The sequence below is a fragment of the Limanda limanda genome, chromosome 6 (assembly GCF_963576545.1).
Source record: "Limanda limanda chromosome 6, fLimLim1.1, whole genome shotgun sequence".
Taxonomy (NCBI): Eukaryota; Metazoa; Chordata; class Actinopteri; order Pleuronectiformes; family Pleuronectidae; genus Limanda; species Limanda limanda.
Window position 1 is genome coordinate 30444304 of NC_083641.1, and position 27564 is coordinate 30471867.

At 46.1% G+C, this 27564-nt stretch overlaps 1 protein-coding gene across 1 annotated transcript; it reads left to right on the forward strand.

Annotated features, from left to right (window-relative positions):
* Nucleotides 1-24340, forward strand: LOC133003057 (collagen alpha-1(IV) chain-like). The gene is made up of 52 exons (XM_061072644.1): nucleotides 1-126; nucleotides 3006-3062; nucleotides 3212-3333; nucleotides 3385-3474; nucleotides 3679-3715; nucleotides 3865-3909; nucleotides 4083-4175; nucleotides 4922-4975; nucleotides 5094-5120; nucleotides 5251-5376; nucleotides 5626-5688; nucleotides 5779-5814; nucleotides 5890-5937; nucleotides 6712-6786; nucleotides 7006-7068; nucleotides 7178-7222; nucleotides 7297-7350; nucleotides 7464-7505; nucleotides 7687-7768; nucleotides 8223-8258; nucleotides 8445-8609; nucleotides 8723-8815; nucleotides 8980-9075; nucleotides 9994-10064; nucleotides 10168-10356; nucleotides 10447-10615; nucleotides 13356-13448; nucleotides 13646-13750; nucleotides 13833-13959; nucleotides 14209-14359; nucleotides 14475-14604; nucleotides 14686-14853; nucleotides 15377-15466; nucleotides 15599-15733; nucleotides 15847-15945; nucleotides 16045-16134; nucleotides 16252-16391; nucleotides 16647-16773; nucleotides 17655-17756; nucleotides 17863-17924; nucleotides 18013-18144; nucleotides 18391-18521; nucleotides 18906-18978; nucleotides 19105-19168; nucleotides 19284-19409; nucleotides 19515-19613; nucleotides 19772-19999; nucleotides 20111-20314; nucleotides 20457-20634; nucleotides 20762-20876; nucleotides 20972-21144; nucleotides 24259-24340. The coding sequence occupies exons 1-52, from the start codon at nucleotides 1-3 to the stop codon at nucleotides 24338-24340; spliced, it is 5328 nt and encodes a 1775-aa protein (XP_060928627.1).
* Nucleotides 24341-27564: the final 3224 nt, after the last annotated feature.

The window sequence follows — 27564 nt, forward strand, 5'->3', positions numbered from 1 at the left end:
ATGAGGCCGCGACTGTGCAGCTGTGAGTCCGGAGGGATGGAGCCTCCAGGCGGCGTGAGGCGGAGCGTCGTGCCGCTGCTGCTGCTGGTTCTCCTGCTCTGCTGCTGCGTTGCTCCGGAGCAAAGGGTCAGACAAACACACACACACACAGACACACAACCACACAACCACACAGACACACAACCACACACACACCTGCAAAGTGATTAGATTTTAAATTAAGTGTCTGTTGGGCTCATACTGAAAATCTGAAGGTGATTTTAATTGAAATGATTAATATTGATTTTGATTCATGATTCAGTGTGTGTTCGTGTGTCTGTGTGTGTGTGTGCGTGTGTGTGTGTGTGTGTGTGTGTGTGTGTGTGTGTGTGTACGTGTGTCTGTCTGTGTGTGTGTGTGTGTGTGTGTGTGTGTGTGTGTGTGTGTGTGTGTGTGTGTGTGTGTGTTCGTGTGTCTGTCTGTGTGTGTGTGTGTGTGTGTGTGTGTGTGTGTGTGTGTGTGTGTGTGTGTTTGTGTGTGTGTGTACGTGTGTGTGTGTGTGCGTGTGTGTGTGTGTACGTGTGTGTGAACGTGTGTGTGTGTTGTCATGGTAACAGACAGATGTGTGTGAACTTTGTGTTTGTTCAGTTAGTTTATTTTAACAGCAAAGTTTCACAAACTGTAGAAAGTTTTGAACAGTTTTCTGAGAGCAGCGACTTCACTTCAGTGTTCGCTGAGTGCTGGTCGAGTCATGTGACTGATGAGAACCAATCAGGAAGTCTCACTTTCTGTTCAGACTAAAACACAACCCCAGAGTTTTCACCCTAAAACGAGACCAGGTAACACAAGTCTCTGATTTAGAGGCTGGAAACTAACCATAGCATCAACCAGCATAACCAGTAACTAGGATTTATAATTATTGGAAACTTGACAGAGTCGGATCCAGAACCTGAACGTGAACCGGTTCTTGTCTCTGTATGAGAACCTAACCCTCCTCCAGAAATGAAGCTGAAATATCCCAGATACAAACGCTGCCCTCTTGTGGTGACGATCTAATTAACTCCTGGAGTGGGGCCGTGGTATTGAGGTCCCGCCCACACACGTTCCCAACCAATCAGGAGTCAGCTGTCAATCATCACGTCTCCGCCTGTTTTCATATCATCAATAACTGATTCGAACCAAACTGATCAGAAACTTCAACAAACATCAGAGAGAAGAACTGAAACCACAGAAACATCTTTACAAACTTTTATTTAACGTCGACTTAGATTCTTTAGTTTGGTTCATGTCCCGTCTGCTAACATGGAGGAGGAGGAGGAGTTATGATCTGTACTGCATTCAGACACCAGGGGGCGATAGAGAAGACACTGCGGCATCACTTTTGTTAAGTTGTTACAGAAGTAGAAATGTTCAGAGCAGTGTGTGTGTGTGTGTGAGTGTGTGTGTGTGTGTGTGTGTGAGTGTGTGTGTGTGTGTCGCGTGTGTTAACTTTGTTTACATCTCTTGTTTGTTGTTTCCTGTCTCTTCTGCTTCTAGTCACAACATGAGACCCCCCCCCCCTCTTGAAAAGAATGTAGGAAGAATGTCAGACAGGAAATAAAACCTGTCTGTTTACAGACTGAGGGGGAGGAGTACTGAGTTACAGTTACTCAGTTACAGTTACTCAGTTACAGTTACAGTTACTGAGTCACAGTTACTCAGTTACAGTCTGAGTCACAGTTACTCAGTTACAGTTACTCAGTTACAGTTACTCAGTCACAGTTACTCAGTTACAGTTACTCAGTTACAGTTACAGAGTTACAGTTACTGAGTTACAGTTACTGAGTCACAGTTACTCAGTTACAGTTACAGAGTTACAGTTACTCAGTCACAGTTACTCAGTTACAGTTACTCAGTTACAGTTACTCAGCAGCTTGTTGAGATCAAAGACTCTGAGTCTGTGTGAAAACTGCTGCAGTCGAGTGAAGAGTCTTTCATCTGTTGATTCAGTTCATCTGAGCTCAGCCTTTGTCCTGAGCTGCTGTTATTACTGTGACACACACACACACAGACACACACACACACACACACACACACACACACACACACACACACACAGACTCACACACACACACACACACACACACACACACACAGACACACACACACACAGATACACACACACACACACATATAGACACATACACACACACACTCACACATAGAAATACACACAGACACTCACACAGACACACACACTCAGACATAGACAGACACACATAGAAATACACACAGACAGGCACACAGACACACACACACAGTCAAGCACACGCACACAGACACACACACACACGCATGTAGAAACAGACACGCACATACACACACACTTCACACACAGAAACACACACACACACATCTCGTACATTATCTCATGACACGCTCGACTCTACAACTGAACACAAACCTCAGACTTGAATTTAACTTTGACTCTGTTACAAAACTCAAAGCAAAAAACAAACAATATACACAATAGTTTTAGTAATACTTGAATATTTCTATCATTAGATATGTTATAATAATAATAATAATAATGATTTTGGATCATTTTGTTGCTGCAGACGGAAACAGATTTTATTTCTCTGAATCAAAGTAAAGTGAACTTTGACGTGTTCAGGCGTCTCCCGCCATCACGGCGTCTCCCGTGTGGAGGTGAGACAGGAATGGAGATAAGACGTGTTCCTGTCTGTCTGCTTATCACAGCTGCTCCACACAATCACATGTTTGGGTTAAATCCTCAGGAACATGTGGCACAGATAAAAACATGTTCAACGACAACAATGCAGCTGTTGTGTGACATCAGTCTGGACCAGACTCCTGCAGCAGCGCCACCAACAGGCGGTTTGAATTCACACACTCTGTGTCTGATGTGATTAATACGTGATGACGTGAAGGGGCCTCAGAGAACAGCTGATCGTGTTGGAACATTTTTACACATTTTTAATTCATTTCTTAAGTCTGTGTGTGTGTGTGTTTCCTCGTCTCTCCAGGTGTGTCACTGCAGTGGGAAATCGTTGTGTCACTGTGACGGGGTCAAAGGTCAAAAGGTGAGCGTGAAGGCCTCAGGCTAGAAGAGAGCCAGCGACTGCTTCATGTTATTGTTGTGCATCTGATAATAAAACTCTTGAATCTTGAAGTGGTCTGAAGTGGCTCAGGTGTGAGACCACCCTGGTGTGAACCCTGTGAGGCTCAGCAGGAGAAGAAAGGCTGGTTCCTCTCCGCTGAAGCTCAGAGATCAAAGCCAGGGATCAAAGCCAGGGTCACACACCTGAACCCACCTGGGCGGACGGGACTATACTGCCCCTCTGTGGACGGCAGGTGAACTGACACAGGATCTGTTCACACCTCATCTCCTCCTGTGTCTTACAGGGTGAACATGGTCACCTTGGAGAACTTGGACTTCCTGGACTGGTTGGTTACCCTGGAAACGAAGGTCACCAGGGGTCACCAGGAGAGAAGGTAACCACCGATTATTGTCATTATTTTTGTTATTAATTTGTCATTGTTTCTGTCGTTGTTATTATCTCACTAGTTTTTCCTCAGAATTCTCTGTTTGGTCCTGATTAATTTTAGAAAACCTTTTACAAACTCATATTCAATCATTATACTATAATAATATATCCTGCTTAATATACAGTATTATAATGTTTAATTTGTCCTCAGGGTGAACATGGAGCAGCAGGAAGTCCAGGACTCAAAGGCTCTCGGGTAGGACTGATGACAATCAGTGATACAAAGATGAACAGAGAGAGAGAGAGAGAGAGAGAGAGAGAGAGAGAGAGAGAGAGAGAGAGAGAGAGAGAGAGAGAGAGACTCAGTCACTCACCATATGTCTCCCTGTGTCTTCAGGGTCTTTCAGGGAAACCAGGTTTTCCAGGACCTCCAGGACTTCCGGTAAAAGACCCAAACGTTATATGTTTAAAAGCTTTTTTTAAATTAAATATCATTGTAACAGAATTGGAAAGGAGTTGAAAAAATGTAATAATCTGAAATATTGTCTTAATGAAATAAAATAAAGTTACAGATAAAATGCCTTGGACATTTAGTTACTTATCATTGTTTTGCAGGGGCTTCCTGGACATGACGGACCACTTGGCCAACCCGGTTTCCCAGGATGCAACGGGACAAAGGTGGAGATCGTACCTGCTCACTGGGTCATCGTATTTTACTGAATGTAGTTTGACCCCTGCTGGGCAAAGGTCGCGTGTCAGAGGACTTGAAGACACATTTACTGGAATCAACTAATCTGAAGTCTTATTCAAAATATGATCAATTGATCAATTAAAATCAACAACAGACATTTGAATGGTATTTATGTTGCCTTTATTATTAAGATTTTTGTGAAATAATATGTTCACAGCATATCTGGCACAAGGTAACATCTCAGTATTAAAAAGCTTTTTAATCTCTTTAATCTCTTTTATCTACAGAAATAATCTGTTCCATCATGGAGGGGGGCAGTAAGATACACATGTGTATCATCTGTATAAAAAAACATGTGTTACCTCTGCTACTACTGGGTAATTGAGGACAGTTACCCAGTAACAATATGATTTAAGTTCTCATTACTCAGTATTCTAACCTGGTTATCAGAGTGATCGATAGCGACGGCGTTCTGATGCTGGTTCCGTTTGGATCTTGGTGCAGATTTCTCTTCTTAACCTTTCACTGAAAAGTCACGTGCAGATGAATTTATCTGGGAACAGATCTGAGGCGACGCAGCCTGGATTCACTAAAACAGAGTCGGACAAGTGTGATATTTACAGGGAACGCAGAAAAACATTAGACAGCAAACTCACTGGTAAAATAATGATCTACCCTCCATCAGGTCAAAGTTCAAACTTGTGTTATTTATGATGCGTGTGGTGAATTGATTGATTGACAGATATGTTGATTGATGTTCCAGGGGGACGTTGGGTACAGAGGAGCCCCTGGACTTCCAGGACCTGTTGGCTTTCAGGTCAGTCTTACTCTCTGATTAGATGCTGGAAGAATCGAGTCAAAACAAGCTGAAGCTCAATTATGCTAATTTGCTCTGAGAAGCTAAAGCTAAAGCTAACTGCGTCAATGTGTTTCAGGGTCAACCAGGACAGCGAGGCACGAAGGTAAGAGAACCCGCCTGAGCCCGGTGCAGATCCACTTCTGGTTTAATGAGACCGTTGTGAAAACATTTAAAGGTTTAATTTGTGTCATCAAACGACGTTGCTCCTTCTGTTTTGAATCCTTGTGTTGGAGGTGATGAACGCACAGAAGTTGCTGATGGTCTCTGTTTTGTTCTGGTCTCAGGGCGACTCCTTCGTCTTCCCCGTCCCCCCCGACATTAAGGGACCAACAGGTCCACCAGGACCAGAGGGAGAACAGGTCAGCCGCCGACCAACGTTTTCTTTTTCCAGACGAGACAAATTCTCTCTCAGTTTCCAAATAGACAAATCTAAGGAGGGAGAATCCTTTCAACAGATTTCCCTGCACAGTGTTGCTGATAGTACAAGTTGATGGACCTCAGTAACTACAAAGATCACGCTAACATGACAAATTATATCTGCTGTGGACCCAGGTGCTTAACACATTTAAATCTAAAACCTTGACTCTGATTGGCTGCTTGTGTTTCAGGGGCTGAGGGGAGATCTTGGTCCACTCGGACTCGCAGGACCACCAGGACCCGCTGGACGTCCTGTACGCTTCAAATCTGAGACGCTCAAACTTTATTTCAAGCATCAGAAATTCCCCTAAATGACATAAACTGTTACGTTTTTTTATTTTCAGGGAAGTCCGGGGTTTCCTGGGTTACAGGGAGAAAAGGTCAGTGTTCCCAGAGGCTGAACCGATCTGAGAGCAGTTTTGTTATATCGTGACAACGCTGTGTTTGTGTTTCAGGGTCAGGAGGGTCCCAGTCCGGTGATCCCAGGTCCCAGAGGACTGAAGGTGAGTAAACCTCCACATCATTGACTGTGAATTAAGAAGGACGACATGACAGCTCCCTAAAGTGAAGCCAAACCCTCTGGATCGCCCCCTGGTGGCTCGCAGCAGAGAGGGTCATTGATAATAACTTTCATAATTCGGTTTATTGGCGGCAGGTAACCAACGTCAAGGTGCCTTACCACCATCCACTGTTTAATAAGCTAAACTTGATTTATATAGGATTTTTCAAAACAACCATGAGCTCAAAAAGACGACAAATAAAAACAATACAACAAAACATCCGAGGCAACAAGCTCAAAAGATCTAAACCAGGATGCAGATCCAGTAGATGGCTGTAATGCACCTGGACGTTGGTTACCATCCGACAATTAACCTCACAAAGAGAAGATATAACACAGCATCATAACTCCTCCTCCACGTTAGCAGATGGGACGTGGACCAAACTTTAAAGTCAAAGTAGTCGTTGACTAAATGGTTTAGAGAAGAAGAAGAAGATCAAGGAGAAGAAGAAGAAGAAGAAATGTGTTTCAAAGATGGTTTCTGTCGTTCAGGTCATTTTGTTCAAGTGTTTCTGATCAGTTTGGTTTGAATCAGATATTTGATGAAATGACTGATTGATGAAATGAGACGTCATGATTGACAGATGAGACTGACTCCTGATTGGCTGAGCTCAGATAGTGGAAGGAGGAGGAAACGCGTCGTTCATCTTTATTTACAGTCTATGACCTCGATTTCAACACAGTCCTCATTAGCATCATCTGCTGTGGTTGGTTTCAGGGTGATCTTGGACCTTCTGGGATTCCTGGACAGAAGGGAATCAAACTGTACGCTGAGGGACCCAAAGAGCTGAAGGTCTGTCTTCATATGTCTGTCTCTGTGTCCGCATGTCTGCCTGTCTCTCCCGCTGATATCTGTCTGCATTTATATTTCAGGGAGAACCAGGGGAGGTTGGTGAGAACGGCTGTCGTGGACTGAATGTGAGTCGACTCTGAACGAACCAGCAGCTTCAGCCGGATGTTCTACCGTCTCCGGTTAGCATGACTGACGTGTGCGTTTTCCTTCGTCCTTCAGGGTGTTCCTGGGAAAGAAGGGGTGAAGGGAGATAAGGGTGATCAAGGTGACCTTGGCTCACTGGTGAGACAAACATTGATCTATGATTAAAATGGATTTGGATTTATTTCTTCCGCCCACAGTAAAGTTGTCACTGAGCAGGTGGTAAACCGTGTTGCTGTTTGTGTTCCAGGGTAAACCGGGAAAAGATGGACTCGTCGGAGAACTCGGGGATCTGGTAATTAATGCTATGCTAATGCTAGTTTAGAGTTCCAGACTGGGCAGAGACTGACTTCCTGTTTGTGTCTGCAGGGAGACCCGGGGGACCGTGGGAACCTCGGTCCTCCAGGTATCGAAGGAGCCGAGGTGAGAACCGGCTGAAGCTCAGGAACACGTGTGTCAGATTCCAACCTGGACTTCATTCAGGAAAACGTGGCTGTGTCACCTCAAACTGTCATTTTCTACTTTGGTGTTTTTAGGGGGAGACAGGTGATCGTGGACCTCCAGGTTTTCCAGGGGAGGTGAGTCTGAGGGAACTGAATTTTATTGTTTTATTCTGCTTCAACAGAAGAAAAGTGAATTTCGTGGTCATGAGGCTGAAAATTTAATCTCACCACTGACAACAGGAAGTCCGGTTCCTTCCAGCTGCCACATCAGCCGAGTGTTCATCCTCAGATTAAACTTCTTTTGTGTGTTGATCAGATGGTTTGGAATCACATGTTCCTGAAGGGTCAGCCTGGTGTCCCGGGGTCCCGAGGACCCCCTGGAGCCCCTGGAGAAAGAGGTAGCACACAGTCAATTATTAAGAGTTAAAACAGTTTATATCATTTTAAATCACATTTAAATTTGATTTGAACACCTGGTGTCAACATCTGTCTCAGGTGACGTCATCACAGGTGTTCACTCTGAGTTCAGGTGTGAAACACAGACATAAAAACAGATGTAGACCTGTGTTCTGTGTGGTGACCAGCAGGGGGCGACTCCTCTGGTAGCTTCTATAGAAAGTGACTCTTCTTCTCTCTTTATAACGTCAGTAACATTCAGGAGTTTCTGTTTCAGTCTCTAGTTTCAAGTCTTCTTCAAACAACTGATGTTCATTTAGTGAATTATGATCATTTAGAGTCAAACAGACCATAAAGCACCGGATGTGTTGGGGGGGGGGGGGGGTACCAGTGTGATTTCTTTCTTCATCCTCCTCTTCTTCGTCATCTTCCTCCTCTTCTCTGCATTTGTTTTAGGAATCCTTGGCTTCCCTGGACTGGAGGGAGAGACAGGTACACACCACATCCCTCTCTCTCTCACTTACTGTTATTGATCATATAAATATCTATATTATTAATCATCAGAATTCATCATAGTTAAATTATTGGTAATTAAATGTAAACATAAAATAAGGATGAGAACATATTTAGCATTAAAGGTATAATATTACTTTAAATGAAGTCACTTCTTCTTGTAAGGTGTGGCTCCTCCTGGGCCTCTGGGCCCCCAGGGGACGCCGGGGTTGACAGGACCAAAAGGAGAAACAGGAGAACCAGGACCCCTCATCATTGGATCCCCAGGAGAGACTGGAGTCCCAGGAGTTCCAGGAGCTGAAGGAGAACCAGGAGAACCAGGAGAACCAGGTGACAACAACCTGTTTTACAAAGAGATTCATGAAGAAAGATTCAGACGAACAGAATCTGTCGTAGAGAAGCGTCTGAGGGACGTGACTGACAGGTTCTCCTCTGTCTCTCAGATTTCCTGCCTGGAGACATCGGTCCTCCAGGAGCTGGAGGTGTGAAAGGCCTGATGGGACTTCCTGGGACCAGAGGGGAGGAGGGACAGATGGGTGAGACTTCACGTTAAGAGGACATCACAGGACATGATGTCATGTGATAACCTGTGATATGCAGTCGTCCACTGACATCAGCTTCTTTCACAGTTCAAATTTCAGATTTCTGATGGAAGCTTTGTATGATTGATTGGTTGAGTGACTGATTAATTGATTGACAGGTGACAAGGGGGAGACATGCTTCGTCTGCCCGGTTGTTCCCGGATCCCCTGGACCCCCGGGTCGACCAGGAGAGCCAGGTGAAGCCGGGGTGACAGGTAAGAACGTGTCAGGTTATCTGAAGGCTAGATAATGTGATCCACACAGTGACCTTTGACCTCATGTTTAAATAAAATTGTATAATATACAATATGTCGACTCACATATTCTACATTACTGTCAATAACTCATTGCTGCTCAGTTTATCTCTATCAGACAATCAGACTTATATATAAATACCTTAAAGACTGTGTAAAGCAATGAAAAATATATTTTCTGAGTTTGTCTAGCTACAGATCAATGTGCTTTCAACCCCTCAACCAATGTGATCGCTTAAATGGGCAGGTTTATTAAAATAGGGTTCAAAATCACGAGACAATCTGTAGTATTCTCCCTGACTGTGCTGCCTTCAGGTGCTGTTGAAAAATCAAAGTACTACAAGAACAACCAAGCTGAAGAATCCCTGCATGTGAATCTGCCCCTTTACTAAAGCTCAATGGGCTGTCACCTGAATCCTTGAAAATAATTATAAGTGTTGTGTTTAATTGCAGCGTCATCTGTTCAAGGCTCCTTTTGTCCTGATGTACTTGAACCTATCACCTGTACGTGTGCTTCTGTGCAGGCGCCAGCAGGTGGCGCTAGCACCGCAGCGAGTCACTGTTGATCAGCGGAGAACAGTTTGGTTACAAACTGGTTCTTCTCATGTAGTGAATCCTGTTGTTGTGTTGTTGTGTTGTTGTGTTGTTGTGCTCAGGTCCATCAGCACCTGTGTGTGTCCTGGGAGACGATCCTCACATGAGCTTTGTTCACTCATCACAGAGTTTCTCTGTAGTTTGACTCTTGTTGACGATGTTAACATCTAAGAGACGAATCAAATCAAATCAAATCAAAGTTTATTGTCACATTGACGAACTGTGATTTGTGAATATCAGAATATCAAATATGAAAGTCACCTGTGTGATGTCCTAATGTTCCAGGTGAGAATGGTTCTCCGGGACCTGAAGGTGACACAGGGGTCGCAGGGGTTCGAGGACCACCTGGTGCACAGGTGAGTCCAGCACTAAATATAATATCATATCATTTGATAGAGAGTTAGCTTAGCAACAGTTAGCAGCTGACAGTCACATGATGACTCGTACTTCTGTCCCCAGGGCCCCTTTGGTTTCCCCGGCTACCCGGGGACCCCAGGACCTGCTGGTGAGCCAGGGATCCTGCACAGGGTGGGGGGGAAGGGGGAGGAAGGGGCCAGTGGGGGGGCAGGACAATCAGGTCTTGTGGGGACAGACGGAGCTGTGGGAGTCCCTGGATCAAAAGGTGTTGTGGGACAGAAAGGAAACCCTGTGAGTATCAGTTCGGGTCGGGGGGGGGGGTCAGTCACATGCCACCAGGTCAAAGACAGAAATCTGTGTTTCCATGTGTCTGTCCTCCAGGGGCCTCTGGGACAGAAAGGTGACAGGGGCCCACTCGGGGGGGGCGGCCCCAGAGGACTGACAGGACAGAGGGGACCTCCAGGACCTCCTGGGGTCGGCCTTCCAGGACCTCCAGGAGCCAAAGGCAGCGTGGGGGTCCTGGGACAGCGAGGGACTCCTGGAAAACAAGGTGAGTCCGTCCAGGTGAGAGAGTCCAGGTGAGAGAGTCCTGGTGAGAGAGTCCAGGTGAGAGAGTCCACGTGAGAGAGTCCAGGTGAGAGAGTCCACGTGAGAGAGTCCTGGTGAGAGAGTCCTGGTGAGAGAGTCCAGGTGAGAGAGTCCAGGTGAGAGAGTCCTGGTGAGAGAGTCCACGTGAGAGAGTCCTGGTGAGAGAGTCCTGGTGAGAGAGTCCAGGTGAGAGAGTCCAGGTGAGAGAGTCCTGGTGAGAGAGTCCTGGTGAGAGAGTCCAGGTGAGAGAGTCCAGGTGAGAGAGTCCTGGTGAGAGAGTCCAGGTGAGAGAGTCCTGGTGAGAGAGTCCAGATGAGAGAGTCCAGATGAGAGAGTCCTGGTGAGAGAGTCCTGGTGAGAGAGTCCAGGTGAGAGAGTCCAGGTGAGAGAGTCCAGGTGAGAGAGTCCAGGTGAGAGAGTCCTGGTGAGAGAGTCCTGGTGAGAGAGTCTAGGTGAGAGAGTCCAGATGAGAGAGTCCAGGTGAGAGAGTCCTGGTGAGAGAGTCTAGGTGAGAGAGTCCAGATGAGAGAGTCCAGGTGAGAGAGTCCTGGTGAGAGAGTCCAGATGAGAGAGTCCTGGTGAGAGAGTCCAGGTGAGAGAGTCCTGGTGAGAGAGTCCAGATGAGAGAGTCCTGGTGAGAGAGTCTAGGTGAGAGAGTCCAGATGAGAGAGTCCAGATGAGAGAGTCCAGATGAGAGAGTCCAGGTGAGAGAGTCTAGGTGAGAGAGTCCTGGTTAGAGAGTCCAGGTGAGAGAGTCTAGGTGAGAGAGTCCTGGTTAGAGAGTCCAGGTGAGAGAGTCCAGGTGAGAGAGTCCAGGTGAGAGAGTCCTGGTGAGAGAGTCCAGATGAGAGAGTCCTGGTGAGAGAGTCTAGGTGAGAGAGTCCAGATGAGAGAGTCCAGATGAGAGAGTCCAGATGAGAGAGTCCAGGTGAGAGAGTCTAGGTGAGAGAGTCCTGGTTAGAGAGTCCAGGTGAGAGAGTCTAGGTGAGAGAGTCCTGGTTAGAGAGTCCAGGTGAGAGAGTCCAGGTGAGAGAGTCCAGGTGAGAGAGTCCAGGTGAGAGAGTCCTGGTGAGAGAGTCCTGGTGAGAGAGTCCTGGAAAACAAGGTGAGTCCGTCCAGGTGAGAGAGTCCAGGTGAGAGAGTCCAGGTGAGAGAGTCCTGGTGAGAGAGTCCAGGTGAGAGAGTCCTGGTGAGAGAGTCCTGGTGAGAGAGTCCTGGTGAGAGAGTCCTGGTGAGAGAGTCCTTGTGAGAGAGTCCAGATGAGAGAGTCCAGATGAGAGAGTCCAGGTGAGAGAGTCTAGGTGAGAGAGTCCTGGTTAGAGAGTCCAGGTGAGAGAGTCTAGGTGAGAGAGTCCTGGTTAGAGAGTCCAGGTGAGAGAGTCCAGGTGAGAGAGTCCAGGTGAGAGAGTCCTGGTGAGAGAGTCCAGATGAGAGAGTCCTGGTGAGAGAGTCTAGGTGAGAGAGTCCAGATGAGAGAGTCCAGATGAGAGAGTCCAGATGAGAGAGTCCAGGTGAGAGAGTCTAGGTGAGAGAGTCCTGGTTAGAGAGTCCAGGTGAGAGAGTCTAGGTGAGAGAGTCCTGGTTAGAGAGTCCAGGTGAGAGAGTCCAGGTGAGAGAGTCCAGGTGAGAGAGTCCAGGTGAGAGAGTCCTGGTGAGAGAGTCCTGGTGAGAGAGTCCTGGAAAACAAGGTGAGTCCGTCCAGGTGAGAGAGTCCAGGTGAGAGAGTCCAGGTGAGAGAGTCCTGGTGAGAGAGTCCAGGTGAGAGAGTCCTGGTGAGAGAGTCCTGGTGAGAGAGTCCTGGTGAGAGAGTCCTGGTGAGAGAGTCCTTGTGAGAGAGTCCTGGTGAGAGAGTCCTGGTGAGAGAGTCCTGGTGAGAGAGTCCTGGTGAGAGAGTCCAGATGAGAGAGTCCTGGTGAGAGAGTCCAGGTGAGAGAGTCCAGGTGAGAGAGTCCAGGTGAGAGAGTCCAGATGAGAGAGTCCAGGTGAGAGAGTCCAGGTGAGAGAGTCCAGGTGAGAGAGTCCAGGTGAGAGAGTCCAGGTGAGAGAGTCCTGGTGAGAGAGTCCTGGTGAGAGAGTCCAGGTGAGAGAGTCCTGGTGAGAGAGTCCAGGTGAGAGAGTCCTGGTGAGAGAGTCCAGGTGAGAGAGTCCAGGTGAGAGAGTCCTGGTGAGAGAGTCCAGGTGAGAGAGTCCAGGTGAGAGAGTCCAGGTGAGAGAGTCCAGGTGAGAGAGTCCAGGTGAGAGAGTCCACGTGAGAGAGTCCTGGTGAGAGAGTCCAGGTGAGAGAGTCCAGGTGAGAGAGTCCTGGTGAGAGAGTCCAGGTGAGAGAGTCCTGGTGAGAGAGTCCAGGTGAGAGAGTCCTGGTGAGAGAGTCCAGGTGAGAGAGTCCAGGTGAGAGAGTCCTGGTGAGAGAGTCCAGGTGAGAGAGTCCTGGTGAGAGAGTCCTGGTGAGAGAGTCCAGGTGAGAGAGTCCAGGTGAGAGAGTCCAGGTGAGAGAGTCCAGGTGAGAGAGTCCAGATGAGAGAGTCCAGGTGAGAGAGTCTGGTGAGAGAGACCAGATGAGAGAGTCCAGGTGAGAGATTCCAGGTGAGAGAGTCCTGGTGAGAGAGTCATCTTGATTGCCCAGGCCCTGAACTACGTCTCTCTCTCTCTCTCTCTCTCTCTCTCTCTCTCTCTCTCTCTGTCCGACCGTCCGTCTGTTTCAGGTGAAAAAGGTTCTCCAAGTGAAATCAAGACTTCTCCAGGGGATCCAGGACAGAAAGGAGAGAAAGGTTTATCAGGAAATCCAGGACCTGAAGGTGAGACCGGTTCACCTGGCGGATCGGCTTTTAATATCAAAACTAAACAATCCGTTAGAATCTACTTATATAAGTCACTGGTCCCACTAACCATGTAACCGCTCAGGGCCCCAGAGCCGGGCCCCAGCAGCCAGCTCTTTATTTGAAATATGCAAAAGTCAAACTGCATCATTCATCTGTTCATGTTCATCTCACAGGTGTGACGGGAGCTCCAGGTGATCCTGGACCTGCTGGTCCAAAGGGGGAAGAAGGAGACAGTGGGTTTTCTGTGCAGGGGCCCCCAGGGTTCCCAGGGGTGAAAGGTCAGTGTAGGAACCATACTGAAGAAACCAGTCGGCTGATGAAAAATAGCAATAATGCATATTTAATTTTGTCTGACCGCAGGAGTGAAGGGACCTTCAGGTGATCCAGGCTTATCGAGTTTTGGAATCAAGGGCCGTGCGGGACCATCTGGTCCACCGGGGGTGCCGGGGCCGAAGGTAGTGTGGACCAAACCTAAACCATGTCCAAGGTTTCAGATTGAGGTCGATAACGTCTGAGACTCAGAATAACAATGTGCAAGATAGCAGCGTTTGTATCAGAGACATTTTAGCATCATTTCTCAGAGGAAGTGGTGATGAGGCTTCAGACTTCATTACCACTGAAAGGATGGTGTCCCTTGTCCTTGATGTGTAAGTGGACTGAAGAAGAAGAAGCCCCTCCCACGTCCTCTGTCAGACCCGAGTCTCTGTGAGTTGTAAACCTGTTTCTGTGCTCACAGGGGGACAGAGCTGCTGGGTTCCCAGGACAGCAGGGTCAGCCAGGCCCTCAGGGAGATGATGGCTCTGTGGGCTCCCGAGGAGAACCCGGACCCCAGGGAATCAATGGAGTTCCAGGACCTCCGGGACAGGATGCCCCACCAGGACCCAATGGTAGCTCATTTTAGGTTATGATGAACAATAAAATGAATTCCATGAGAACTGACATCTCTCGTAGGCTCAAGTTTCCATGTAGAGACAATATCACCTTCACCTGAGTCTCTCTCAGGTCGTTGTGGTCCGGATGGTGAACCTGGTGCCTTTGGTTTTGTTGGACCCTGTAAGGAAGGAGATCCTGGACCTGATGGAGAGGAAGGACAGATGGGTGTCATCGGATTCACAGGTAGTTCACTCAGGAAGTAGCCCCAACGTTTCTTTGTAGAATTTAGTGAAAGAAGAACCCACTTGTGTCTCAGTCTAACAGATGTTCTGCTCCCCAGGGGCCAGAGGCTCAAAGGGGTTACAGGGTGACCCTGGGCGGCCGGGTGTGGGACCCCTGGGGCCTCGGGGGGCATGCGGGACTCCAGGGCTCGATGGACCTCAAGGACCAATAGGAGGTATCGGACTGGAAGGCCTGAGTGGGACCAATGGGGAGCCAGGAAGCCCAGGTGAGGTTCAACTCAATAACAGACTCAACTGGTTTCACCCAACATGTGAAGAGACCCACTCACTGCTGAAATCACACCCTTGATTTTGTTCTGATATTTCCCCAAAACCTGATTCTGTCTGACCATTTTTTAATTACATTTGAATTTACTATGATTAACTGATCCTGGAGAGACATTCTATTACATTCTGTGTTTATTTGATAAAACTGTGAACACATTAAAGTCAGAGCTGATACCTGATGCTGCTGGTCTCTCTCTCTCCCTCCCTCTCCCCACGACCTCTTTCTCTTCTCTCCCTTCTTTCTGTGAATGAGGGAGTTTTTCCTCCACAGTCACAAAGTTCTGCTCATTGTGGGAACTGCTGGTTTCTCTATTATAAACGGTTTTATGATTTGGCCCTATGCTGATTCTAAATGAACAGGGACGACAGAATGAACGAGTTGTTCTGTTGAAACATGTGAAACGAAAGATGGCAGCAGCTGAACGTATGGGATCAACAACCTACAATATATGTGTGTTACAGGTACTAGAGGGGACACGGGTCCTCCAGGACTTCTTGGGCCTATAGGGGATGATGGGAAACCAGGAGATACGGGGCGACCAGGACCACAAGGTGTAATCACTCATCAATCAATCAATCAATCAATCAATCAATCAATCAATCAATCAATCAATCAATCAATCAATCAATCAATCGCTCAATCAGTCAGTTGTGTCTGACTTTAACTGTCTCTCTGTGTCTCAGGTCAGATGGGAGTGGACGGGGTCAGGGGTTCTCAGGGGCCTCCAGGGCCTCAGGGGGACAGAGGGCAGACCGGACCTAAAGGACTGCAGACCTCTGTTGAGACACATGGAGACCCGGGAGACGCTGGAGATCCAGGTTCTGTTTTCTATAAACATTGTATATGTAATCTGGTCACTGTGCAGTAGTCATGAGCGGTTCAGTCTCACAGCCTGTGTGACCTGTCTGTCTGCTTCCTGTCTCACCTGCAGGGCCCACAGGGATCACTGGTAGTAAAGGAGGGAGGGGCCTCTCTGGACCTCAGGGCCCGGACGCCAGCAGCGGTGCCCCTGGAGAGGCCGGACCAGAAGGTGCAGGGTTTGGATCATTGTTAAGTGAATATTGAACCCATGTTGTTTATGATTTAGTCTTAAACTAAAACAAACAAAATGGTTGTGTCTGTGGTTCAGGCCTTCCTGGCGACCCTGGCAGAGATGGACAGACGGTTCCTCCTGGTCCCAGGGGTCTTCCTGGTAACCCAGGGGAGATGGGGAGGCCAGGTAACCTTGTCACCCCCCCCCCACGACTCACTGCATGTTGAAAAGACCAACATCAGAAGATCTTACAGTCTCGTCAGGTTTCTGCTTTTCTGTGATCTTCTGATTCGCTTTGTGCAGGATTTCAAGGTGAGAAAGGTTCCACAGGCCCATGTGGAGAATCTGGCCCAGATGGACAACCAGGATCAGGAGGTCCTAAAGGTTATAAAGGAGAACCGAGTCCACCTGGACCTGGATCTAAAGGATGTCCTGGAGAGAAGGTATCGCAGCCTTCTTCCTTTGCTTTAAGTCTGCCCGGGTCCTGTTCTTGCTTCTTCTTGTTCTTTGACCTTTTCCATCTCTCAGGAACTCATGCTGATTCAAGCCAAATGTAGTTTTTTAAATCAATAACCTTTAAATTGAGAGTTTTTCCATTTCCATTATACATAAATACATATTTATGAATTTGATGTGTTTAGTTTAGTATTTGACTAGAGATGTGTTTGAGTGTCTTTCTGGCTCTGTGTCCCTCACAGGGGAATTCAGGGTGTCCAGGACTATTAGGAACAAAGGGGAAACCAGGAGACTCTGGGAACTTTGGTCTTCCAGGAGTCTGTGGCCCCTGTGGCCCTAAAGGAGACACTGGGCCCCCGGGATGCAGAGGTATGATTCGATACTGTTTATACATTTATCAAAGATTAAACAGTCTGTGGTCCATCTGTGTTCTGTTGTATGGAAATAAAAAGGTTCAAATAAAGTGATTTTAGCATAAATTCAAAAGATGGACTTTTATTTAATCCATCCATCCATCAATCCATCCATCCATCCATCCATCCAACCTAATCCCTCCTGGACGTGCCCAGAAAACCTCCAGTGGAAGTCGTCCAGGCGAGTCCCGACCAAATAACCGAACCATCTCAACTGTCTCCTTCCGATATGAAGGAGTAGCAGCTGGACACTGAACTCTTCACCCACGAAACATGAAGAGATGAAAACTGAAGACACTGGAACATTACTCACATGAACACAAGACACCTTAACATCACCGTTTCTTTGTTGTCCGGAAATGTTATCATATTTGTTTAAACTTTGGCTGGAAACTTGACTAAATGAACATCTATGCTAAGCTATGCTAAGTCTGTCTGTCTGTCTGTCTGTCTGTCTGTCTGTCTGTCTGTCTGTCTGTCTGTCTGTCTGTCTGTCTGTCTGTCTGTCTGTCTGTCTGTCTGTCTGTCTGTCTGTCTGTCTGTCTGTCTGTCTGTCTGTCTGTCTGTCTGTCTGTCTGTCTGTCTGTCTGTCTGTCTGTCTGTCTGTCTGTCTGTCTGTCTGTCTGTCTGTCTGTCTGTCACAGGTCCTCCTGGATCTCTTGGTGAGAAGGGTAATGATGGTTCTTCAGGGACAACTGGCCCACCAGGACCTTGCGGTCTTTCAGGTAATAAACCAGTGATACACAGTTATTAAAGCCATTCGGTGGCAGTAGTGCTCGTCCTCTGCGTCTTTTCGACTGAGTGGATAGAACAGGCTGGTGTAACAACATTTCTTAGGTAACAAGGGGGCTCCTGGAGATCCTGGTCCGGCTGGTCCGAGAGGGAACCAGGGACAAGATGGGATACCTGGGCCTCCAGGAGAGAAAGGAGCCATGGGAGGTAGGAGGCCAGATTGGATGAAACTGGATCTGGTTTGAATAGTCAAAACATTTACATGCACAAAATAAGTCAATTGCCAAGAGTTGTTGTGAACAGCCTTGACCAGTATTCTTTCCCCAGCTCCTGGAACTGGACCCCGGGGCCCAGAAGGAGGGAAAGGTCCACTTGGTGAGTCCTCACCTCTGATCATGAGTTTAGCTTCAATAGAGCTAAAGAGGAAGAAATATAACACACGCCACATGCTCCATCTCCTCAGGCTCATTTGGAGAGAAGGGCCCTCCAGGTCCGTGTGGCCCTGCTGGTTCCAGTGGTCCTGGGGGAAATCCGGGTTGTCCTGGTCCCCCTGGACCCCCTGGTCTTCCCGGCTATCCTGGACGGGAAGGAATCTGCATTGCAGGACTAAGTGGAGAAGACGGAGTCTCTGGAGCACAAGGGCCAAAGGGTAAATAGGCACATTGAGTCCTTTTAGTAGGTTCTCTAGAACGTTTGATCCTGATTTTCTTTTAGCACTTAAAGGAAAGGTGAGGTTTAAATCACTTGTGACAGTTTGAGGGAGCTCTCGATGAATCCCAGCAGCGATGCAAACTCTGTAGGTTTCTGAACATCATGTCTCTAATGGTCTCTGTACTTGTAGGTCCCTCCGGCTGTCAGGGTCCTCCTGGTCCTCCAGGTCCTGGTAATAAAGGAGAGATGGGAGCTAAGGGAGCAACTGGTGGCCCAGGATCCCCTGGTTACCTTGGCGACCCTGGGCCAAGAGGAAAGCCGGTCAGTTTATCCCATAGTTACATAGATTGAGAAATTGAATTTAGCATCCAGTTAATCTCAAATCCCAAACAGAGAGGCGGTGCTGAACTGAGTCAAGTCTTTGGATGAAATAAGCAAATAAGAAATATTTAAACATAAATCATTCTGACTTTCAACTAAATTTGACCACAAAGGTTCAGTTGATCTTTTTGGTGACTAGTGTATATATTGATTAGTTCATCTATGATAAATTAATGTTAAGATACTTTTTACAACTACATTGTGATCTCTGTATGCAGACGACATTCTGCTGTATTTTTCCATCTTTGGAGGAACTCATGCTGGGTTTGAACTGAGTCGCCTCTCCTAGATGAAATCATCATCTAGTATGTTTGTCGTTGACAGGGGGGAGAAGGACCCCTGGGACCACCTGGACACAAAGGCGGGACTGGAGAAACTGGTGTCACAGGACCTGTGGGTAAGAAGTCCAGTCAAGTGACCAGTGTTCCTGTTACTCTAGTTGTTCTGTGGGACTCTGAAGTGAAGCTTCCTGTTTGACTGTAACGAGCTTCCCCTGGGCTCCCTGTGTGTTTCAGGTCTGAAGGGAGACGAGGGACCACCAGGTAACACCGGGTCACAAGGACCCCCAGGACCAACTGGGAGGAGAGGTATACAGTTACATCACACAGCGAACTGTCCAATCACAGCAGCCGGACACTTTACGGCTGGTCTGACACAGAAATTAACAGTGCACTGCTCACTACTGAATACTGCCCCCTGCAGGAACAAGGGGGAAGGATGTATCCAGGGAGGTGGACCTAGTTCTAGGAGACGAAGGCTTGACTGGAGATCAGGGCCGCCAAGGACAAAAGGGACCCCCAGGGGCTCGTGGGAGACAAGGAATCCCAGGTGAGTGTGTAAATATGTTTTAGGCTTCAGGTCTGAGAGGAGCAGATGCAGTTTTACATACAAACAGTGGGATTTTCATTTTAAAGCTGTGTTTCGTGGCTGCAGGTGTGAAGGGGAGTGAAGGGCAAGCGGGTAACCAAGGATCAGGAGGTCATCCTGGACTGAAAGGGGATCAGGGAGGCAGAGGATTCCAGGGACTGAAAGGTACCAAATCTGATTATCTGTCAGCCCAGACCAGGTCCACATCCAAAGACAAGGTTCACATCATAAGATAGGTTCAAGTCCAGGGACCAGGACCACGACCAGGTCCACATCCAGAAACCAGGTCCACATCCAAAGACAAGGTTCACATCATAAGACAGGTTCAAGTCCAGGGACCAGGTCCATGTCCAGAAACAAGGTCCACATCCAAAGACAAGGTTCTCATCATGAGACCAGGTTCAAGTTCAGACACCATGACCACATCCAGACACCAGGTCCACATCCAGAGACCATGTTCCCATCCAGAGATCAGGTCCGCATCCAGAGACAAGGTTCACATCATGAGGCCAGGTTCAAGTCCATAGACCAGGTCCACATCCAGAGACCAGGTTGTTGAACCATCTAGACTCTGAGAACTTTGAAATGTGCTGTAGTTTGTTTTCCTCGATCTAAACCAGCAGTTGATTCCAGATCTGTCTCTATGACGACAGGTGTTGCAGGTCAACGAGGTCTGGTCGGTGCTAAAGGTATTCCAGGTCTGCGGGGTCCCTGTGGGGACACGACAGAGAAGGACGGCTTCCTGTTCACCAGACACAGCCAAAACCTCTTTGTCCCATCATGCCCTGCAGGGTCCAGTGAGGTGTACAGTGGATACTCACTGCTGTTCATCAACGGAAACAACCGAGCTCACGGACAAGACCTGGGTAACAGGAGTTCTCTTTACTTCAGGAGCTAGCATCGTTGTTACGGAGATCATAGATCACCGAACGCTCTTAAACGTTCCCTCTCTCTCTCTCTCTCTCCCTCTCTCCCTCTCTCTCTCTCTCTCTCTCTCTCTGTCTGCAGGTACGTTAGGCAGTTGTCTCCCTCTCTTCACCACCATGCCCTTCTTGTTCTGTAACACCGACAGCACCTGTCGCTACGCCTCACGCAACGATTACTCCTATTGGCTCTCCACCAACGAAACACTGCCAGGCAGCGTCCCATTTATCTCTGGGCAACTTCTGGAGAGTTACATCAGCCGGTAAAACACACACGCACACACACACACACACACACACACACACACACACACACACACACACACACAAAGGTGTACTGTAGGTCTGTGTCATGTGTATCACGTGTACTGTGTGTTTCATGTGTCACAGGTGCACTGTATGTGAGGCCCGAGCTAACGTGATCGCTATCCACAGTCAGACCAGTTTGGTCCCAGACTGTCCCTCGGGCTGGGATCCTCTCTGGTTTGGATTCTCCTTCGTGATGGTGAGATTCAAATGTTTGACTGAGTCACAGGGTTCACCTCATTGCTAGCTGCTGCTTTGACCTTTGACCTTTCTGCTGTTATTGTTGGTCTCCAGGAAACAGGTGTGGGGGCGGAGGGGTCAGGTCAGCCCCTGGCCTCACCTGGATCCTGTCTGGAGAACTTCAGGAAGATTCCCTTCATCGAGTGTCACGGCCGAGGAACCTGCAACTACTACACCGACTCCTACAGCTACTGGCTGGCTGCGCTCAACCCCAGAGACATGTTCAGGTACGATACGTGTTGATCACATGTTCAGGTACGATACGTGTTGATCACATGTTCAGGTAGGATACGTGTTGATCACATGTTCAGGTACGATACGTGTCAAATCACATGTTCAGGTACGATACGTGTTGATCACATGTTCAGGTACGATACGTGTCAAATCACATGTTCATTTACGATACGTGTTGATCACATGTTCAGGTACGATACGTGTTGATCACATGTTCAGGTACGATACGTGTTGATCACATGTTCAGGTACGATACGTGTTGATCACATGTTCAGGTACGATACGTGTTGATCACATGTTCAGGTACGATACGTGTCAAATCACATGTTCAGGTACGATACGTGTTGATCACATGTTCAGGTACGATACGTGTTGATCACATGTTCAGGTACGATACCTGTTGATCACATGTTCAGGTACGATACGTGTTGATCACATGTTCAGGTACGATACGTGTCAAATCACATGTTCAGGTACGATACGTGTCAAATCACATGTTCAGGTACGATACGTGTTGATCACATGTTCAGGTACGATACGTGTCCAATCACATGTTCAGGTACGATACCTGTTGATCACATGTTCAGGTACGAGACGTGTCAAATCACATGTTCAGGTACGATACGTGTTGATCACATGTTCAGGTACGATACGTGTTGATCACATGTTCAGGTACGATAATGTCAAATCACATGTTCAGGTACGATACGTGTCAAATCACATGTTCAGGTACGATACGTGTTGATCACATGTTCAGGTAGGATACGTGTTGATCACATGTTCAGGTACGATACGTGTTGATCACATGTTCAGGTACGATACGTGTTGATCACATGTTCAGGTAGAATACGTGTTGATCACATGTTCAGGTACGATACGTGTCAAATCACATGTTCAGGTACGATACGTGTTGATCACATGTTCAGGTACGATACGTGTTGATCACATGTTCATTTACGATACATGTTGATCACATGTTCAGGTACGATACGTGTTGATCACATGTTCAGGTACGATACATGTTGATCACATGTTCAGGTACGATACGTGTTGATCACATGTTCAGGTACGATACCTGTTGATCACATGTTCAGGTACGATACGTGTTGATCACATGTTCAGGTACGATACGTGTCAAATCACATGTTCAGGTACGATACGTGTTGATCACATGTTCAGGTACGATACCTGTTGATCACATGTTCAGGTACGATACGTGTCAAATCACATGTTCAGGTACGATACCTGTTGATCACATGTTCAGGTACGATACATTTTGATCACATGTTCAGGTACGATATGTGTCAAATCACATGTTCAGGTACGATACGTGTTGATCACATGTTCAGGTACGAGACGTGTCCAATCACATGTTCAGGTACGATACGTGTGGATCACATGTTCAGGTACGATACGTGTCAAATCACATGTTCAGGTACGATACCTGTTGATCACATGTTCAGGTAGGATACGTGTTGATCACATGTTCAGGTACGATACGTGTTGATCACATGTTCAGGTACGATACGTGTCAAATCACATGTTCAGGTACTATACGTGTTGATCACATGTTCAGGTACGATACCTGTTGATCACATGTTCAGGTACGATACGTGTCAAATCACATGTTCAGGTACAATACCTGTTGATCACATGTTCAGGTACGATACATGTTGATCACATGTTCAGGTACGATACGTGTTGATCACATGTTCAGGTACGATACGTGTCAAATCACATGTTCAGGTACGATACGTGTTGATCACATGTTCAGGTACGATATGTGTTGATCACATGTTCAGGTACGAGACGTGTCCAATCACATGTTCAGGTACGATACGTGTTGATCACATGTTCAGGTACGATACCTGTTGATCACATGTTCAGGTACGATACCTGTTGATCACATGTTCAGGTACGAGATGTGTTCATCACATGTTCAGGTACGATACGTGTTGATCACATGTTCAGGTACGAGACGTGTCCAATCACATGTTCAGGTACGATACCTGTTGATCACATGTTCAGGTACGAGACGTGTCCAATCACATGTTCAGGTACGATACATGTTGATCACATGTTCAGGTACGATACCTGTTGATCACATGTTCAGGTACGATACGTGTCAAATCACATGTTCATGTACGATACCTGTTGATCACATGTTCAGGTACGATACCTGTTGATCACATGTTCAGGTACGATACGTGTTGATCACATGTTCATGTACGATACCTGTTGATCACATGTTCAGGTACGATACCTGTTGATCACATGTTCAGGTACGATACGTGTTGATCACATGTTCAGGTACGATACGTGTCAAATCACATGTTCAGGTACGATACGTGTTGATCACATGTTCAGGTACGATACCTGATGATCACATGTTCAGGTACGATACCTGTTGATCACATGTTCAGGTACGATACCTGTTGATCACATGTTCAGGTACGAGATGTGTTCATCACATGTTCAGGTACGATACGTGTTGATCACATGTTCAGGTACGAGACGTGTCCAATCACATGTTCAGGTACGATACCTGTTGATCACATGTTCAGGTACGAGACGTGTCCAATCACATGTTCAGGTACGATACATGTTGATCACATGTTCAGGTACGATACCTGTTGATCACATGTTCAGGTACGATACGTGTCAAATCACATGTTCATGTACGATACCTGTTGATCACATGTTCAGGTACGATACCTGTTGATCACATGTTCAGGTACGATACGTGTTGATCACATGTTCATGTACGATACCTGTTGATCACATGTTCAGGTATGATACCTGTTGATCACATGTTCAGGTACGATACGTGTTGATCACATGTTCAGGTACGATACGTGTCAAATCACATGTTCAGGTACGATACGTGTTGATCACATGTTCAGGTACGATACCTGATGATCACATGTTCAGGTACGATACCTGTTGATCACATGTTCAGGTACGATACGTGTTGATCACATGTTCAGGTACGATACTTTTTTAAGCACCAGCAGGGGGCAGTGCCGTCTGTTTAAACTTGGTAGAGATGATGTGTTGTGTAAACTCCCTCTCTCTCCTCTAACATGTGTGTGTCTCTCGCCCCACAGTAAGCCGAAGCCTCAGACTGTGAAAGGAGAGTTTCCAGGAGGTTTGATCAGTCGCTGTCAAGTGTGTACGAAGAGGCTGTAAACACCCACAGGAACACTACAGACATGAACACTACAGACATGAACACTACTGACATGAACACTACTGACATGAACACTACTGACATGAACACTACTGACATGAACACTACTGACATGAACACTACTGACATGATCACTACTGTCATTAACACTACTGACATGAACACTACTGACATGATCACTACTGACATGAACACTACAGACATGATCACTACTGACATGAACACTACAGACATTAACACTACTGACATGAACACTACTGACATTAACACTACTGACATTAACACTACTGACATGATCACTACTGTCATGATCACTACTGTCATTAACACTACAGACATTAACACTACTGACATGAACACTACTGACATGAACACTACTGACATTAACACTACTGTCATTAACACTACAGACATTAACACTACTGACATGAACACTACTGACATGAACACTACTGACATTAACACTACAGACATTAACACTACTGACATTAACACTACTGACATGAACACTACAGACATGAACACTACTGACATGAACACTACAGACATGAACACTACTGACATTAACACTACTGACATGAACACTACAGACATGAACACTACTGACATGAACACTACTGACATGAACACTACAGACATGAACACTACTGACATGAACACTACTGACATGATCACTACTGACATGATCACTACTGTCATTAACACTACTGACATTAACACTACTGACATGAGCACTACTGACATTAACACTACTGACATGAACACTACTGACATGAACACTACTGACATGATCACTACTGACATGATCACTACTGTCATTAACACTACTGACATTAACACTACTGACATGAGCACTACTGTCATTAACACTACTGACATGAACACTATTGACATGAACACTACTGACATGAACACTACAGACATGAACACTACAGACATTAACACTACTGACATGATCACTACTGACATGAACACTACTGACATGAACACTACTGACATGAACACTACTGACATGAACACTACTGACATGATCACTACTGACATGATCACTACTGTCATTAACACTACTGACATTAACACTACTGACATGAGCACTACTGACATTAACACTACTGACATGAACACTACTGACATGAACACTACTGACATGATCACTACTGACATGATCACTACTGTCATTAACACTACTGACATTAACACTACTGACATGAGCACTACTGACATTAACACTACTGACATGAACACTACTGACATGAACACTACTGACATGATCACTACTGACATGATCACTACTGTCATTAACACTACTGACATTAACACTACTGACATGAGCACTACTGACATTAACACTACTGACATTAACACTATTGACATGAACACTACTGACATGAACACTACAGACATGAACACTACTGACATGATCACTACTGACATGAACACTACTGACATGAACACTACTGACATGATCACTACTGCCATGAACACTACTGTCATTAACACTACTGACATGAACACTACTGACATGATCACTACTGACATGAACACTACAGACATGATCACTACTGACATGATCACTACTGACATGATCACTACTGTCATTAACACTACTGACATTAACACTACTGACATGAACACTACAGACATGAACACTACTGACATTAACACTACTGACATGAACACTACTGTCATTAACACTACTGACATGATCACTACTGACATAATCACTACTGTCATTAACACTACTGACATGAACACTACTGTCATGAACACTACAGACATTAACACTACTGTCATTAACACTACTGACATGATCACTACTGACATGATCACTACTGACATTAACACTACTGTCATGAACACTACAGACATTAACACTACTGACATTAACACTACTGACATGAACACTACTGTCATTAACACTACAGACATTAACACTACTGTCATTAACACTACAGACATTAACACTACTGATATGAACACTACAGACATTAACACTACAGACATTAACACTACTGTCATTAACACTACAGACATTAACACTACTGACATTAACACTACTGACATTAACAGTACTGACATGAACACTACTGACATTAACACTACTGACATGAACACTACTGACATTAACACTACAGACATGAACACTACTGACATGAACACTACAGACATTAACACTACTGTCATTAACACTACAGACATTAACACTACTGACATGAACACTACAGACATTAACACTACTGACATGAACACTACAGACATTAACACTACTGTCATTAACACTACAGATATTAACACTACTGACATGAACACTACAGACATGAACACTACTGTCATTAACACTACTGACATTAACTCTACAGACATGAACACTACAGACATGAACACTACTGACATTAACACTACTGACATGAACACTACTGACATTAACACTACTGACATGAACACTACAGACATTAACACTACAGACATTAACTCTACAGACATGAACACTACAGACATGAACACTACTGACATTAACACTACTGACATGAACACTACTGACATGAACACTACTGACATGAACACTACTGACATGATCACTACTGACATGATCACTACTGACATGAACACTACTGACATGAACACTACTGACATGATCACTACTGACATGAACACTACTGACATGAACACTACTGACATGAACACTACTGACATGATCACTACTGTCATTAACACTACTGACATTAACACTACTGACATGAACACTACAGACATGAACACTACTGACATTAACACTACTGACATGAACACTACTGACATGATCACTACTGACATGAACACTACTGACATGAACACTACTGACATGAACACTACTGACATGATCACTACTGTCATTAACACTACTGACATGAACACTACTGTCATTAACACTACTGACATGATCACTACTGACATGAACACTACAGACATGAACACTACTGACATGCACACTACTGACATGATCACTACTGACATAAACACTACAGACATGAACACTACTGACATGAACACTACTGACATGATCACTACTGACATTAACACATGAACCAAATATTAGTCATTGCCCATAGTGACGCACTAGCACTAGCTGTCAATCACCCTGTGGTACCCCCCCCCCAACACATCTGGTGCTTTATTGACCCTCAATGATCATAATTCACTGAATGATCATCAGCTGTTTGAAGAAGACTTGAAACTAGAGACT